The 18,345-nt window shown below is 38.0% G+C and overlaps 1 protein-coding gene across 1 annotated transcript in view; it reads right to left on the bottom strand.

The window, feature by feature from the left end:
• The window catches only part of CPNE4 (copine 4), a gene marked incomplete at both ends in the record, with an annotated part of 195,749 nt that extends 178,598 nt beyond the window's left edge, over window positions 1-17,151 (bottom strand). Inside the window, one exon of the mRNA XM_080338586.1 lies at window positions 16,972-17,151. Within this exon, the coding sequence (XP_080194712.1) occupies window positions 16,972-17,151 (180 nt within the window). The remainder of the gene's footprint in view (window positions 1-16,971) is intronic.
• Between the last annotated feature and the right edge of the window lie 1,194 nt (window positions 17,152-18,345).

Here is an 18,345-nt window from a genome sequence, read left to right as displayed (position 1 = left end):
AAGACAAAGATACAAACCGAGCTACAGAGGACATGTCACCACTTGGTTACTCAAAGTCACTGTTCTGCAAACATCAGTATTTAAGTGTAAAGGCAGCCCCCTACTAAAGGCATTCCTAAAACTGTGGACATGCTGCAAATTGCAAGGTCACAGCAAAATGCAGCCTGTTAATGAAGCTCAATCTGAGAGAGCTGCCTTAACTAAAGGGAAGCTTCCCTTCTGCAGTCAGTGGGATGTCACTGCACACACACAGATTCATGTACACTGAGCTAAGAGTATGCATAAATGTTTGTAGGATCAGTATCAAATAACCATATTCCTCTTCAAAAGCTCTCTATATAATCTGGAGGAAGATTCAGACCAATTATATATTTCATGACTAATTATTCTAATTAAACTGACTGGTAGCACATTAGTAATTCAGACAGAAAACAAAATATTCAGACTTCACATTCTCCTCCTCCACACTCCAGTGAAATCTCTAATGTATCTTATGATGTTTTATTTATCTGAACCCAAAGACAAAAATACCCTGAGCTTTTCCCCAACAAATTATATCAGCTTCTTCTAGCCTCTTATAAGAAATCCACCCAGTATGGGGAGATGCTGATACTGTTTAATGTCATCCTCACTGTTTCACAGTTCCAGTTAATAAAACATTTCCATATTGGCATACACTTCTTCACACCACCTCCAGGAAACGCTGCGGTTACCATGAGCTGCCTGTTGGCAGCTTCTCATTGTATTGCAGCTATAGAAATAGCCAGGTTCTTGCTGGTGGTTCACATCCCAGTGAATTTCCAGTGACTTGCTGACTCACTGCTACGGCTGCAGCTGCACACACTCCCATCTGCCTATGTCTGCAAGAGGCTGACTGCTCTACGGAGAACGAGAACAAAAATCCCTGTATTTGGGACAGCTACTACTTCTTGCTGAGAATGGATGTCCCCATATTTTTGTACTTTTGAAAATAAAGCAGAAAGAGGAAACTACTGTCTTGTATCACTGTATATGAGTAAAGCATCATTCTATTCCTGTATTTGCATAGGGCATTCCAAAACCATCCAGAAAGCCTTCATTAAAGTGAAGACTTATGGTTCAAAGTCAAGTGCTCAGAGTATTAGTTTCCAGAGCAGAAACTACCTGTGCAACCAGTTTCTCTTTTTGCCTGTGAATAATGGTAAGACCTAGTTACAAGATGATTCCCTCCTTGCCCATACCTCGTCCCCACAGGTTTGCTGCCTCCCATGGGGCACAGGGCAGACCACATTCCCAAATGGAGTACTCAATATAAGTGAAGGATTGTTTCTTCCCCCACTTTTACCCTGGAGAAATCAACACACCTAATTTACTGCTGTGCTCATGAACATTTTACTGATGGTAACACTTCAAATACTGAACTGATATGGTACCACTGGCTAATTTTACAGACCTATATTTTATTTTGAAACTTTTAAATGCCTTCCTGTTGACCTAAAGAACTTTGTCTATGCATACGCAAAAGAGAAGAAACATGTGAAATGTTTAATAAATCAAAAGAGCCTAGATTCATTTATTTGTCTGGGTGATATTCTTAAAATGGCTGGCCTTGTAAGACCAAGAGGAGATGATCATGATCTGCAGCTAAATGTGACTGGAAATTGGAAGTACTTCAAAATCGTACAAGCTCAGCACCACGCTGTTTAAATCAATTCCTCACCAAGTACTCAAATAAAAAAAAATAATTTAAATTACCCTACAAGGTGCTAGCCCAGAGTTCCAACTGCTTCTAAAATAAGATCCACGTGCTCTTATAATCTAAACTAGTCTTTTAATTTTAAATTGCTCTTCACTACATGTGCCATGAATGTTGAACTTTAAGAAGAGTGTCTAAATCAAAACACTACAGATTGCAGAATAACTAGGGTTGGGGATTTTTTGTTTTGTTTTTTTAAAAAAGCTGCAACAAGATAGCCCTGGCCAAGTTAAGTGACAAGCCATGGTTAATATTTTCTCCAAGCAAAACATAATAAAGAAATAATTCGTGTATGTTCTGCTCTTTTGTCTCTGCACTCCAAATAAAAACTTTGACTCCAGGCTAAGCTACTACTTCATCTCAGCTATATCAGACTTACTCAGAGGCCTATCATTATGATTATTTATATTGTGATAGCATCTAGATAGCTAGATAAGGATCTTACTGTCCTTTGCAAATGAAACAGAAAAGGTATTTTCCTGCCACTATAAGCTTATATCTGAGTAGTTTATAAACACAGACAACAGTGTTTCAAGCAATTGGTGAAGAAAATCACCAAAGCAAAGAGACTACTCTAGGACAGAGTTTGCATATATATATTTTCAGAATAAAACTGCAAGATTGGATATAAGGTCCCTGTAGTGGTTTAAGAGATCATCTTTAGCAGTGATGGTGAAGAATATGTCCATCACATCTATACCTACTGGAATCTACCACAGGAAACATCTCTCAGACACACCATGACCGATCACTTTCTTACAGAGATTTTGCAATAGCTGCGAAAGGCAAGAGTATCCAGCACGAGAAGTATCCATCCTGGTATAAACCCCTGTGAAGTATGATCCCACCTGAAACATGTACCAAGATTTGGGTCCTGTAAGGTTATACCACTGAGAACGTAAATGGGTTGGAATCAGGTAGCTTCGATGTAACTAATTTAAAATAATCATTAAAAAGTCAAATGACCAAAGTTTTCCTTCCTCACAGTCACAGATGTCTTTTAGACAAATCTCAAATCCAAAAGCCTATTCTCTAGGCTTCTCTTGGGATCACCCACTATTTCTTTCCAGGCTGTATTCAGAGTTTCCATGCTCACTGTTTTTTTAGATACAATTGTATTAGTGTTTCTTCCATGTTATCTTGCTTTCCTCTTTCTCCCATTTACACATACATACAATCCTCAAATAAGACTAACTAGAGCCCTTCCAGCCATATCATTCAGGACTTTAAAGTAGCTCCCTGCTTGGGCAGAATGAGGTTTCTCAGAGCTGCCATGAAAGAATGCTGGTGACGAACTGTAGCCTGGGATTCTCAACTCTGGCTGAAGGCAATATAGAGCTGTAAGGAAATCAACAATCATGTTCCGAAAAAGCTCAAACAACTGCTTTTGGAACAAACTAATCCATCATAAACATCTCTTTTTAGTGCTATGTGAGATACACCAGCCTTCCTTTGTATTTCATGTAGTAACAGCAACCACTGGCACCAAGCTGACTTCTGAAAGACACACACAGTGTACAGCTCAGCAGTTTACCAACCAGTTCTGCATATATGTTATCAGACTGCATCCTTTTCAGCTTTTTCCTCCCTACATCTGCAATGAAAGGAAAAGGCAGGCAGATGGTCAGTAAATTACGTATTCTCGCTACAAAGATCCCCAGGAGTAGCCAAATTATACAACAGTTCGCAAGAGATATCAGGATAAAAGTGTGTGCTCTTTAAATAGACTGACCTCCAACTCCAGCTGAAATCAGCAGAAAAAGCAGAATAATACAATGAAGAAGAGGAAAAAAATAATTAGCTCACATCAGCTGTGTTCCAGTTAAAGGGATAAGAGCACACGGCTGCTTTGAAAGAGAATACACAGATGGAAAGAGGCATACCATGACGATGTAAACTCTATGAACTCTATCATTGGGCCAGAATTTTATTTAAAAATATTCCCAACTGATACAATTAAAATGTATTCAAAAATATGGAATTCCTTGGTTTCAAAGTTTATTAAAGATGTATGTATTTCTTGGGGTTCTTAGTATTACCCTTCCAAAAATAACACTGCTGATGCCCAGCTTAGCAGAGAATACATACAGCTCTTCTGTGTTATAAAGAAAAACCTCAAACTTTTGAATGGCTCCTTAAAGTGCAATAAAGATTCCTTTAATTCTTTAACTGTGTGAATTAGAAAGGTTTCCATCATAAAAGCTCAGAGACAAAAGTATTATCTAGTTGAAAAAGCTAAACTGTGTTATTTTCCATTAAAACTGCAACTTGTGACCACCTTCTTTCCCACAGAAAGCAGGGGCATCTGAAGGTCAGGACATGGCCACTTTAAAAAATGACAACATTAGATTGATCCTGAGAAAGAAATTCTATAGAAAAGAATCAAAACCCAAGCATATAAGCCCTGCAAATACTTCATTTTTGATACCAGTACTGCAATTTGATGTTGAGCAGCGAATCCACAACCAACCAAAACCTAGGCAAAAATCTCTAAAAATTAAAAACCAGCATTACATATAAGTTGAACTAAAAAATAACACTTTTGTGAGGAATCAGAGTTGTATGTAAAATTTTAATCTTTAAGACTCACTCTTTACCACAAGATTAGTTAGGATCCACAGCTGCCAATATTATTAGAAAATCTCAATACTCCCATACACCCCCAGTCAAAAATTGAAGTTATAGATATAAAAAAGGAAAATTTGGCTGTAACATTTTGGACATGACTTCATCATGGAGCCAATAGGCTAAATATCACAGAACATCAAGTAAGTCCCACCATCCTAAGGAACAAAGAAGTTATACTTCTTACAAAATACACTAATAGCTTCTTTATTAAGAGGAAGAATAAGATCAATGCAAAGATGGTTAAGGAACCACTCTGGGATGCATATAGAAGAACCAAGGTAGCAAGCAGGCAAACTTAGGGCCTTGAACAAAATTAAACACACACTGCACTGTAAACAGATTGAAACATCACATGATAATTGACAATATAAAGGCAATAACTTCAAATAGACACACAAAGTCACAGGAATTTATATTGTATATTCCAATGCAGAACAGGAAAGACACATTCATGACAGCTGGCGTGCCCAATATAAGCAGAAGTGGAAATATGGTTTTAAAACTGCAAATGTCACGGTCAGTAAAAACAGACCCTGCAGCCACATGAAATCCAAAGGGCAGCCAGGGGAGTATGGCTACTGAAACCAGTTCAGTTCACATGGCAGCGACACAGCAGAAGCTTTTACATTTACACAAGTCACAAGGCTACAGCATACTAATCAGCCCTCAAATAGCATTTAAAGTTAAATACAACAAGGTACAGTGATCATCACAATGTTTCCCTGAAGAAGCATATGGAAGTGATATAATGCACTTGGTTCTACACCAACAGCACACCTGAGCTGGCAGATGCAATAATAAGGTAATGAGTTCTTCCAAACATTTGAAAAGCAACAGCCTCAAACCTCATATTTTTCTCCACGGTTGAGTATATAATGATAAACTTGGATTACCGCAAGGTATAGTTTTCTGCTTCAAAACCACAACATCCTGGGTTGGTGGCATGGAATAAAACCAGAGCATCTCACAAAATGATGAGATTTAACTCATATAGTTGTAGTTAATATTTTATGATAAATTGCAAACTAAATTAAAATGAAACTGGATCAACAATACACTTTGGGTCTTTGAACACAGAAATTATTGATAGGGAGCTACAGCAATGATTCCAGTTCCAATGACTTACATGCTCTTCTAGAGGAGACTGTTTAAACCACAAATTGGCTTATCACCTATTTTTGGTTTGCCATCTTTAAGTGTGACATTTTGAGCAAAAGCCAGGTAAATTTGTCAAGCCAGATCACCTAATCAACCTACACTCCAATACTACAGATTTTGTACAGACTGTCCACAGTGCCCTGAAACTCTTAGCAAGTAAGGACCTTTGTAGAACCAAGATTGGTAAAATGATTTTGCATTGGTATCAGCAGTGGTGGTGTGGTGGTGGTAGGTGCCACTCCAAGCCCTCTGTCAGGAATAGGGGATTTTTTCAGTCCTGATGCTTTACTTTTGTAAGACAGTTTCTTGCTGGTTTACACATGCCACTGTCTGGGATCTTCTTCTGGAGAACACAAAAGATAGTAAAAGAAATAAAAGAAGATATCTTTATTCTGATATTCTCCTAAGACATAATCTTAGTTTCCAAAGTGTGAAACACCTAAAGCAAAGCTGCAGCAAAAACGCAAGAGAAACACCAGTCAGTGAAGTGGTCTGCAGGCTATGACCAAATAGGCAAAAAATCCCATTTTGGGGACAAGTAAGAACCAAAAGAGAGAGAAACCTACTTTTCATGAAGCAGACACTGCTTTTTTTAAATGAAAAAAATCAAGATGAGAGGGGGTAATTTATATAGAAATACACTCTGGCTTTGAGTTCTATTGTGTACATGCTCTGTGCACCCACTAGCATCACATACAAGATGAATATAAAAAAATATATGTATATAAGAAATATTAATGCACACCTATGCAGATAATTGATGCAATGTAGCTCTGCTTGAATTTCAGAGGGTTATATGCAAAATTGTAAAGTCTTCTAGGGGAAGAAAAAAAAAATCAATTTGTTCCATTTTTTTAAAATACAAAAATTTCAGGGCACGAATGAAAATATTTTTTAACAGATAAGGTCAGCACATCTACATGGAAATGTAATTTGGACACTTCAGTTCTCTAGTTAGATTTCATGGAGTCTATATTCTCATCTGATTACAGCAGAACTAATGCAATGTATTTTTAGGCTACTACCAAACATGAGGGAAAATATAAAACAACAGTCCCATTGAAACTGTTTTTACTTTCCCTGGCATAAACTTAAACTCCATCAATTCAGACCAACAGCACATTATCTTGTCATTAAGCTGGTTTGGTTTAAAACCAGTGTATGGAATTGGTATTTCTAGTCAATCGATATTTGAATAGAAGACATGTTCCTGTGCGACCTCACCTAGGTGTTCCTGCTCCAGCAGGGGGATTGGACTAGATGATCTTTTGAGGTCCCTTTCAATCCCAAACATACTGTGATACTGTGATACTTTTCAAAAAACATTCATGGTAATTGTCTGCTTTTCTAAATCAGTTATTCTCAGAAATTCATAACTGCTCTTTCGCTTCAGGTAACAATTCATATTAGGACTGACATCTGTTCCAGTACAAGCAGAAGAGGTTCAGGTTGCTGACAATATCCCAGTTCCATCCTGATGTTTTAGAGTAAGACTTAGTGTACTGAACCAACCAATCAAATTATCTACTTACAAAAAAGTTCCAAAGATTCCTGTTTACTGTAGGTTTATCGCAATCTGTCAGACTACTAAAGTCAAGTCAAGCTTAAAATCTGTCCTGGAGAAGTGTGAAGTTTGTTTATCTGTAATAAATAGCTCAGGAGAGGCAAACATATCACCGAGCTAATCTGAACTGTGCATCTGCTTGCCCATGATAAAAGCAGACTTAAACTCTTCATCTGAGTTTAAAATATTACATATCTGACAGATAGATAATCAAATTGCAGAGAAAGAGGGCAAAAGGATAGGAAGTGGGGTTTTTTTGAATGTTGGGCTGCTGATAGCAGTATGGCAACTCCCTCCATGCAGAACACAGAACTGTGGCATTTTTCCTTTTGGTTGATGCTGAAGAACACTCCAAGCAGATACATTAATGCTAAAAGTACTGATAATGCATCTCCCCTACTTCACAGATTAGGGCTGCCTTTCTGCAAAGTTCTCCCTATGGCTGTCCAGCCACATGACCCACTGGTATGCTGTGCTACTTATTCAATAGGAATCAAAACTTCTTTTGTTTCCTCTCTTTGTCGTTTTTTGGTTTTGTTTGGTTTCCTTCATTTGCTGAATGCCACTCTTCTGGGGATCCATATCAGCAAAAACCTAGTAAAGTATCGCATGAAAAACACGACTCAGCTTTTATTTTACAATCTGTATTTTAATTCCTGAGTGAAAGGGAAATACGGAGAGAGAGCAAGCTCTTTAAGCTTATCTTTTATGCCTGTCAATTCTTTTATCTTGACCTGCAAAGGAATAACAGCTGAAGGTTTCTCACTACATTCTCAGTTCAGGTTACCTTGGCTCTGCCTCACCGGGACATGTGAAAACAAGCATCCCTCTCCCCTCAGGTGCCTTTATCTGATGAGGCCATCATTCTGCTTAAAGCTCCCCTTATAGGCTTGTACACAGAAAAGCTCAAGTGTCCATTTTTGTAGAAACAGAGATTACTTCTACAGATTTTAGAGAAAGGCTGATTTCATTCTGCAGTAGAAGAAACTGATGATATTTGCATCTATTCCTGATCCTATATGAAGAGTACTAATAATACATACCATACATTGGTATTCAGTCCTACAGGTATGATAGACAACTTCATATGTATTCTATAAACATATAAATTATGACAGATTACCAAGTCAGTTACCCAGTCTTGATGAAGAAATGAGAACAATGTAAACCCTTCCTTTTCCTTATATCTTCCTTAGATAATTTTGAAAACATTTTGAGTGGTTTGTTTGGCTTTTTTAACCTCCTTATACAACTAAACTACAAGGCTTGACCTGTTTTAAAAAGTAAATAACAGAAAACTCTTGTTTTATGAGAAAATGACTGAGAATTCTGTTTAAGAGTCACAGCTTCCATGGGAAGTTATTCTGAGAAAAAGTTACAAAAAGTTAGTGAAGCATGAATTGAGAACCATCAAATATACAGCATAGCTACAGGCAGTATTTGCAAACACATCTTAGGATCATTAGAAATAGTGAGAAAAGCATGATAATAACGAATACGTATTGGCAATTGGGGGAGGAGGAGTAATTCAAGGGCTCTGTTTCTGAGGCAAAAAGAGTTTGTAAGTCATACACTTTGTCAGTCAAATTATTTTGACCAAATGGGATAAATAATAAATACAAACTCCTCCCAGTTGCTTGACATTTCATGTTGGCAATCAAATTACTCAGCAGCTAAGATGAAAGCAAAATTTTCAGGCAGCTTAAAATCATTCAAGACATTTGTACCAGTAACAATACAAAAATGTTTGCAAAGGCATAGAGAAATTTGACAACTGAGCACCAAATCCACTTGTCTCCTTCACAGGTACTAATGGGAAGATAAGCGCATAGTGCTGCTTGCAAAGCCACTGAAGTGCCCTAATTGAAGATGGCAGTTAGAGCACGTTATACAGAAATTGTTCATAAGAAAAATAATTCTTCAATTGTTTCCAAATTGCTGATCCACTGGACACTGAAACAGAATGTAAACAAGTACAGGTCATCCATATTTTCATCTAAGCTAGTACAGTATTAAACTCATATTTAAGCAGGTAACTATTTCCTACCATGTAAAAATGTCGTCATGATCCCACATATCTTTGGTTCTTTCATATTCATGGCTCTCCCAGAGGCAGATTTGGAAACTGGTCCCAACTGCAGATCTTTCCAATAGATGATGGTCCAGGCCACAGGATCAGGGAAAGACCACGTAGGTTTTACCACCTCTGCCTACAAGTGCTCCCTCCTTACTTCCAAAGACTATACTTGATTTTATTCATTTATGCAAGCTATGAGAAAAAACTCTTCACTTTGCCACAGCATGAAGATGGAGGACCTGAAGAGATTTAGTTGGACAGATCCAGGCAGATGCCAGCCTCCTGCTGCTGCTGTGGCAGGGGATCCCACAGCTCTGGTAGAGAGGAAGCAGCCAGCCCAAACAGGACCACTCTTACTAAGAAAACAGATTTCTACAATGCAAGTTTTCTCTTTCTCTCCTTTCTGCATGCATCACATTTCACAAACTGCACTGCAGAGGCAGAAATTGCTGTTTGAGCTAGTGGAACACTATGATAGTTCATATCTATATATTGACTCAATGTGACAGTATTTGACATCAGTTGAGACAATCTGTCTGATTCAAATGAGTTCAAGTTTAAAGACTAGTTGATTTAAAAAGACAGAGGAGGGGAAAAAGCACTGTGGCTGTGTCTAAATGCTGAGAAAAGGAGGAGGCTCAAGAGAAGCAGCAGTGATGTATGAGATAAAAAGAGAGTTATTATAAAATGGATTCAAAATAAATAGTCACTTATTACTACCTGGGGTGTAAAAAGAAAAGTCTCATCAAAACCTAATGATGTTCATGTTTCTGAACTAGGCACAGGAGGAAAAAATTCCCAGTACCAGCTTCTAATCAAGTATTTGCTGACACAAAAGATTTACAGCCTTTAGTTTTCAGACTCTGGACTTTGCATAAGTAGTTAGGAAAGAACTGAGAGAAGAAGAGAGTTGTCTTACTTTTTAAAAAGAAGAGTAATACAAAACATAATTCCAAGTTTTGAGTTTATGCATATGTTTGTAAAATTGTACTAGGTGCATCAGAATAGAATATTATGAAAGATGTTCTGTAGGATATGGAGAAAACTTCGTAGTAGGTTCCCTTCATGTGGATAACTTTTCTTTTTCTTGAAAGAGTTAATGACAAGAGCTCTTGAACGAGCAAACCTTCGGAACAAAGGTTGCCTCCAAAATATTAAGGCTTGAAAAGTAAAATATCCAATTAGATGAATTCAGGCCAAGAATGGACAAAGATAAAATATTCCATTAGCCTGCAAACTGACCCCGCAGCTTCCAGTGGTGTCTGAAAAAGATGAGCTGTCTTTGTCATTCATGCTATGCAGAAGGACTTCAGGGAAATTTACAACCAGCAGAAAGCAGAAGCTAAAAGCAAATCTTGGCAGGAACAGAGGTTCCCACATAGTCTGAGGAAAGAAGCATTCATTAGCATCAACATGCACTTAATGAAAAAAAAAAGAAGAAAGAAAAGTATGATATTGAATTATGAGGATACAATAGGTTACAAAGGCTTATACACAGGCACATTGCCATGATGTAAATAAAATCACAGCTTTCTGTTTGACAAGTTAGAGCAAGAGGGGCCTTATTGCACCTGAAAAACTCAAGCATTATCTTCTAGGAATACTCCTTGTGAAATGAATGCAGCAGGACTTCTCCCTTTTCTTCTTAGGTCCAAAGGCCAGTAATCAACACTTGAGCTAACAGATCACGTGCAGAGCACAGATCTGCACACAAGACTAAGTGCTCTGAAGACTCTAGAGATCTGGGGCCAATCAACTAGACTGGCACCTCCAACTCAGGGATGGCATGGCCTTGCCACACGGTGGCTTAATTAAAAAGAAATCTCATTGCCTTTCTTTTCTGATGAAGGTCTGGATCATTTCAATTAGGCTCAGTTCTTCCCCAAGGACTTTCATCAAACTAGATTTGCATGAATCCAAAGGTATTTACAATAACAATAGTATTTCATTAAAGACTTTGTCCTAAGCTTTGACCAGAGAAAATGCAGGTAGCATTTCCAGTTATAAGCCCCATTCTACATCCAGAAGAGAACCACCCCCCCCCAAATCTGCAAACAGATCAGGCGTTTCTTCCCAATGAGAAGAGCTAATTTCATAATAGTTATTCAGTGGAAGCACCTCCCTGCCAACAAATTGTGCATAATCCGATACAAACACCTCACTGGAACTTTGTAATGCCCTTTTCTTGTCAGAGAAAAACCTTAGTAAGATGGTATGCTTATCTCACTCTTATTAAACTTAATTTTATACAGGATATTTTTTCACCAAGTTGAAATCTTAGAGTCAAATCAAAAAAATAATATCTAGAATCTGCTCTGGCATTAACTATTATTAAAATAAATTCAAAAAAGCCACGAAACATCCAATAAACCAGCCCACTGTGAAGCCTTGCAGCTCTTCAAAGCAGAGAATAAATCCCAAATCACTGCCTGAAAATCTCTATGAGAATATAGCAATATCTTTTGGCACTGCATCTCTAAAACATTCTCAAATAAAGGTAGTTCAAATAACGATCTAAACTAACCCATGTTCCTTGATGGTTAGATATGCTCAATCTTCAAAATATAGGACATAATGGTTGCCTTCGTATATGGTCACAGATAAATCAGAAGACTAAAATCCCAAATAGCATTGAGAAAATGAAGAGGGATTTTCACAGTAGCTCCTCCAATACAGGAACAAGGGACTTAAAACAAATCAGCAAGTGTCAAGCTCAAAAACTAAAAGTAATATTACTTTATTCAACCACCACTTAAGCTGTAGAACCCTTATGTCCCAGGATATCATGACATTTTATTTCTTAAATACAAAAATTTTATAATTATTTGAAGACATTTATGGAAGGTATTCTACCAACATATTTTAACTACAAAGACACACACTCTTGTTTAAGAATTCCATGAACTGCAAATTGCTGAGGGATGGCAGAGCAAACTGGAAAGACACTTTTATATTTCCCTGATCTCACACTTCTTCACTCTCACCAACTAACAGATGCAAAACAGGATTAGAAAAGCCTTGAGCCAGACTGGGTACAGCTGCTGGTGATGGTAGTTCTTGTTTCTGATCATTAAACTCAGAGTTCCATCCAAATGTTTCATCTATTACTCTGTTCATCTACATGAACTGAAAAAGATGTATTTATTTGGGTTTCTTTGTATATGTCTATATGTTTTGGGGGGGTTGTTTGCTTTTGTTTTGGGTTGGTTTTTGTGTGTGTTTTGGTTTGTTTTATTTGTTTTGTCTTTTTTGTTTGGGTTTTTTGTTGTTGTTTGCTGTTCAGGTTTCTTGTTTGTGGTGCAGTTTCTTTGTTTTGTTTGTTCGTTTGTTTTTCTCCTCTCGCCCCTTCACAGTGCTTTTGTAGCTATTTTGGAACAGTTTGGTGGAGTCATGGAACATGTCAACCCACAGACTCCCCTATCTCATGGCTTGTTGGCTTCTGCGGTGGGCTGTAACAGCCACAGATGGATAACATGAGAGACACTTTGGGGTATCTATGGAAACAAGTAGCTAAAGTTTGCCTCAAGGTCTTCTCTTCAGATCCTTCTCCCATGCTAGGAAGGTGCAGGGGATCTGCCCCACTCTTCAATATGCAGAGGAGCAACATGAGCAGCAGGTGCTGGGAATGGAAATTGGGAGCTGAGGAGGCAGAGGAAGGAGGGGGACACTGGAATTAATTCAAAAATGAAATAAAAGAGAGCAGGACTAAGGTGAAAAACAAACAGAGATGAAGAGCAAGACACTGCCCTTCCTATAGCTCAATTCCTAGGTAGCCTGCTTAGTAGGCTCCACTGGTATTCTACACGTTAATTAATTCCATGCATTTCCAAGCTAATTGGTCTCTATCATCTGTTTGCAGGAAGGTCTGTGTGGATGTGTGGGGTTAGTGCTCAAAGCAAAAGAAAAAAAGATAACTCAGTTTTGTTTTTTAAATCATGCCAAGCTGATCCTTGAAATCAAATGTCATGCTAAATGACCAGTGAATGCTTTTTATTTTAAAAACACCAAAATGACAAGCTGCGGGTTTGCCCTACACATTTTTATCAAAGCTCACCAAGTTTCCCCAAATTTGTGACTTCAGATAACATTTTAATGAAAAAAAACTATTTCAGTAAACAAATCTATCCATGCAAAAAATGTCACCCAATTCCATCAGCATGAATTTTAGCAACTGCTCTGCAGTTACTTCAAGTTTAACAAAAACTTAAGGGGGAAAAAAGCAATAACTTCAGCTGTCTGTTCAGATCCACAAGGTAGCAGATACTTTATGTCCTGCTGCACAAAGCTGTAAGAGTGCAGCTACAGGAACTCCTCTCTGATTTCCAAACATGGCTGCTGTCTTCCTAAGCTCCTCTTCTCTTTTCATAGTTATGGACATGATGTTCCATCTGGCTACATCAGGCTATATTACACCTCCTGATCTCATGTAAATCTCATATGACCAGGCACAGCTCAGCGACTGACTCAACTTTCAAAATAACAAGTACTTGCCATATGCAGATAACAATCTGTGAACAGGCCCAAACTACTTTCTTAGGAGTAAGTTAATGAGAAGTTCAGTGCTCACACATCTCAGCTGAAGAATGCAGTTCTATCAGCAATTAATATTTCTTATACAAGGACATTCACACTGCAGGTAAGTAAAATAATCATTGGAGCAAAGGTATACCTTTGCCTGATTCCACTACTGCATTCAGCCATTCACTGTCTGAAGCTTAGTCCAGTAATTAAACTCCTTGAATGTATTCAAATCAATACTGACAGCCATCAAGTGATTATTTAAACAAACTATTTTAAAAATACAACATTTGGTCATCCTGTAAGTGTACCTGCCTAAAACTATGACCAGAAGAGCTAAAATTCAGCCCTGTCTCAGCAAATCAACTTTTAGTACAAAACAACAAAACACGAACCAAAACACGAACCAAAACACCATCCCCAAACACCATCCCCAAACACCATCCCCAAACACCATCCCCAAACACCATCCCCAAACACCATCCCCAAACACCATCCCCAAACACCATCCCCAAACACCATCCCCAAACACCATCCCCAAACACCATCCCCAAACACCATCCCCAAACACCATCCCCAAACACCATCCCCAAACACCATCCCCAAACACCATCCCCAAACACCATCCCCAAACACCATCCCCAAACACCATCCCCAAACACCATCCCCAAACACCATCCCCAAACACCATCCCCAAACACCATCCCCAAACACCATCCCCAAACACCATCCCCAAACACCATCCCCAAACACCATCCCCAAACACTACCAACCAGAAAAGTAATCACATTTAAAAAAAAAACAACTTAAATCCCGTATATGCCATTTCCAATCTCTGGAAACAGCACCTACCCACTCTAAAGCAGCATGGTTATTTTCATTTTATATTTATATGGATGGGTGGCATAATTTACACAAACACATATGCACACACAGTACTGCAGAACTGAAAAAAAAATCTCCCCAAGTTGACATGTTTTATCAAAATGTTCCCAGAAACGAATATGCACACATTTGTCACTTTCTGAGATTTTCTGCTCTGATCTGTAGAGTGAATCCATCACATTCTAGCATCTCTACTAGCATACACAATGCAATTCCATCGACTTAACCCACCAGCTCCAGCTGCATCTGGCCCAGTAGCGGCTGGGCAGCCAGTTCTCAGTACCTTCCATACATTTTAAAGATGCCTATCTGCAAGAGCACAACCTGCATTTCAGGTACCTTCAGCCCAGCTGCTCCCAGTTCATAAATCCTCCACACAACCAGAATATGTGATCAGCATGCATGTTTCAGTAACACTGGATTTTGCTACAGTCTGTTTGGAGACATCCATCCTACAGCGGTTTAAGGTATCTGGAAATTCAAGACAAGTTTGTGAACTCACTAAATCCATAGATGCAAAACTCTTAAGTTCCACTTCTCTTCAGGCTGTCATTTAGGGATTTCTATGTTGAATATACTCAACTTCACTGGTAACTAGTTGTTTGTTTTTTTTAAGTTATTAGTCTGTCTGCTGTCTCAGGTCTTGCTGGATCATTGACTGTCATCAGCAGAAGATTCTTCCAGCCAATTACATCTTCAGCTATACCTGAGTGACTCTGCTCAATTTAACTCAGCAATTGGAACTTAATTAAAAATTCTGTTGAGAATACGTGGGCTAGAATAGGAAAAGGTTCAGCATGTCAGAGCTGTATTAGCTCCACAGCACTGATAGGAGCATAAACTAATAAAAACTTTTTGTTTGTACTAAAATTACTACCCTGGACTTTCATTAGACAGTAGGAACAACTGACGTAAGATGAGAATCGTATCAGTGAGCAGATCTGTTCTGCAAGAATTACTCTATTCAGGCAATCACTTTCTAAATTAAAAACCACATCAAATAAAGGGAATCTCCATTACAACATCAGAATATGTATAATTCAGAGCTACTTACCCCTCTCATAACTGGCCACAGACAAAGTATGTGAAATGCACTCTAAGTTATCCAGAGAACTGAAATAGCTGAAAAGATTTCAGTCTGTTCTCTCCAAACAGGGACGTTTCACTTAGTTTGACCTTTAATTTCTGTTATTTGAGTGCTTACACAGAGTGCAGCTAAATGTTCCTTTCTACATGGCTGGCTAGAATTACCCCTTTCTTCACTAACTACTATATCACCTTAAATTTCAATTACATGGAGATACTGATTTTTTAGCACTAGAATGATCATGGGAAGTTTATTTCTATTTGTAGTGTGGTTTTCTACCAGGGACCTATCTAATGGTTCCACAGTAGCGAAATAAGAAAACAGTAAGACTACTGCCAAAAAACCTTAGGTTTGCTATGCTGGTGCTGACCCTGCACTGGAAAAATTTCAGATGTCCATAGGTTAAAACCACACAGCTGGAATAACTAGAAGAAGATCCCCTTCGTCTGACAGACTTGGCTGAAAATGCTAAATTAAAAAACCTAGCAAATTTAGGGTTTTGCTTTTTTGCATATGCTCACAGCTATTATTATTTTTATCTTCTGATAGATACCACAATCTTCTTTTGAATGCTAAAACTGTTGCAAAGAGAGGGATGAACACTGACTGAAAATAGGAACTGAATTGAACACATTCCCTACACTCAAGTGTAATCTTTAAGTAAAATAACCACCAAGATTTCATTTAAAATATGCCATTCTAATGTTCTTTATTTACAATTTGCATGTCTCTAAGATTTCCTGTTACCATTTATCAATCAAATGGTTTCTAAGATTAGGTAAAATAACCTGAAATGAGATTTTAATCAAATATGCAATCTACAATATGACACAAATTGATAAGGCAAATGCATTAGTTTAAGTTACTAACTTTAACTGTGAATCCAAATGTAATGCTCAAAATTTGCAAATCAAACTACTCTAGCACCAAATTCCTTGCCAACTAGTAATAAATACTCCTCTCTTTCACAGCATTTTTCTTCTTTAGATTGGAAAGCATGATGATCACTATCATTATCTCTGCTATTATATAGCTTTTATGAAACAAGAAGGCCTAAAGGGAAAAGTTTTATGAAGCTTCATTCTTTAATCATCATCATTTTTAATCTAGACTCCAAAGAGAAGTTCAAAGTATCATTAAGAGTCTGATTCAAAGTGTGTTAGAGTTAATGGAAAATTTCCCTTCACTCTTACAAGATTATGCCACAGCTTTCAAATTGCTTCTTCTCTTTATTGTTCTCGCTATTTGAATTTTGCCACGGTTTTTCTATGTCATCCTAAGGCATCAGAAGAATCATTTTTATTTTATTAAAGACTCACCTCAAACCACTGGCCATGCGACTGCATTTTAAGGATGACACAAGGATCTGGTTTGGAGAGCGCATCCCTATCTGATATGCCTTTGCATGCAACTCGCAGCTCCACTTTAGTCAGGCATGGGCTGTTAAAAATTCCCAGGGTATTGGCTGCTGATTCATAGATGTTGCTCATCTTCTGCATTCCTTTATCTGAAAGAGAGAAAAGGTCTGTTAAGAACAGTGTACACACAGTCTACTCCTTCCTTCTATGAGGAAGCCAACACAATGTTCTGCTAGCCAATAGGACCATATGACAAGATCCAGAACAAGATGGGAAAAAATAAAATCAAATTAATACCTATGGAAGAAAGACAAACATCATCCTGCATGTTTGGAAATAAATCAACTTCAGAATGAAACTTTCCACCATGCCCCAGAACTTTGGGGGTGAACTGTGACCTCAACTTTCAGCTGTGTTCCTGCTTATAGAGCCACATTTCCCCAGGCCAAAGGATAGATAGGATGGTAATTCTGCATTTCTGCTGATAATACCTTATTCCAGTAACAAGGATAAATTAAATTTGTTCAGCACTTCTTCAATCTGCCTTTATTTCTCCATACTCCAGTCCAACAGCATGCACTTCATCTTACATATACTCACTGTGTAAATGCCATAGACTGCCCCTTTCATATCAACCTTGAATTCCAAAATCCATTTCACTCTCCACACTTACTACAGCAGATTACCTCCTCCCATTTCTAAGCAAGTAGTCAAGATTGATGGTCTAAGCAGAAGGGCACGATATTTACGCTGGCAAATCTTGTTGTTATACAGTGTCTGCTCTTTTGGGTCAAAAATCACAGTTACATGAACACAGAAGGCTGAAATAGTGGCAACCTCTAGCCCTTACTTCATTATAAACACCACCAATCTTGCAACTCAAGCCTTTGCTCTCAACAGAAGCAACAAAAATCCACTTTTAACACAGAGCTTAGCAAAAAAAGCACTATATGATCATTTTTTCCTCAATAAAGAATATAGGAACACTTGAATTTGCTCACTTTTTCTGAGCTTCATAGTCTGACCCCTAAAAATCTGTCTCCTAATTTACGGATTGGTGCTTTCACCCCCCCATTACCCTCTCCATGAGAGGTGCAAATAATTAATTTCACACTTTTAGAGGGCAGATTTATTTTACTAGATTATCAACAGGTTTTTTGTGGTCTGCTTCAAACTTCTTCACTGTCTCTTCCACAACACCCTGTTCTCAGAGATTAATGATTTTTGAGAACTGTTTTGATAAAAATTAAATTTGGGCAATTTAGAAAGGAAGTGAAGTTTTCTCTCACCAGTTCCAAGAAGTTAAAAAGAAAAGCAAACCCCATGAATATCAGA

The sequence above is a fragment of the Nesoenas mayeri genome (assembly GCF_963082525.1).
Source record: "Nesoenas mayeri genome assembly, chromosome: 2".
Classification (NCBI taxonomy): Eukaryota; Metazoa; Chordata; class Aves; order Columbiformes; family Columbidae; genus Nesoenas; species Nesoenas mayeri.
Note: the sequence above shows the minus strand (reverse complement) of the source record. Positions and strands in the feature narration are given on the sequence as shown.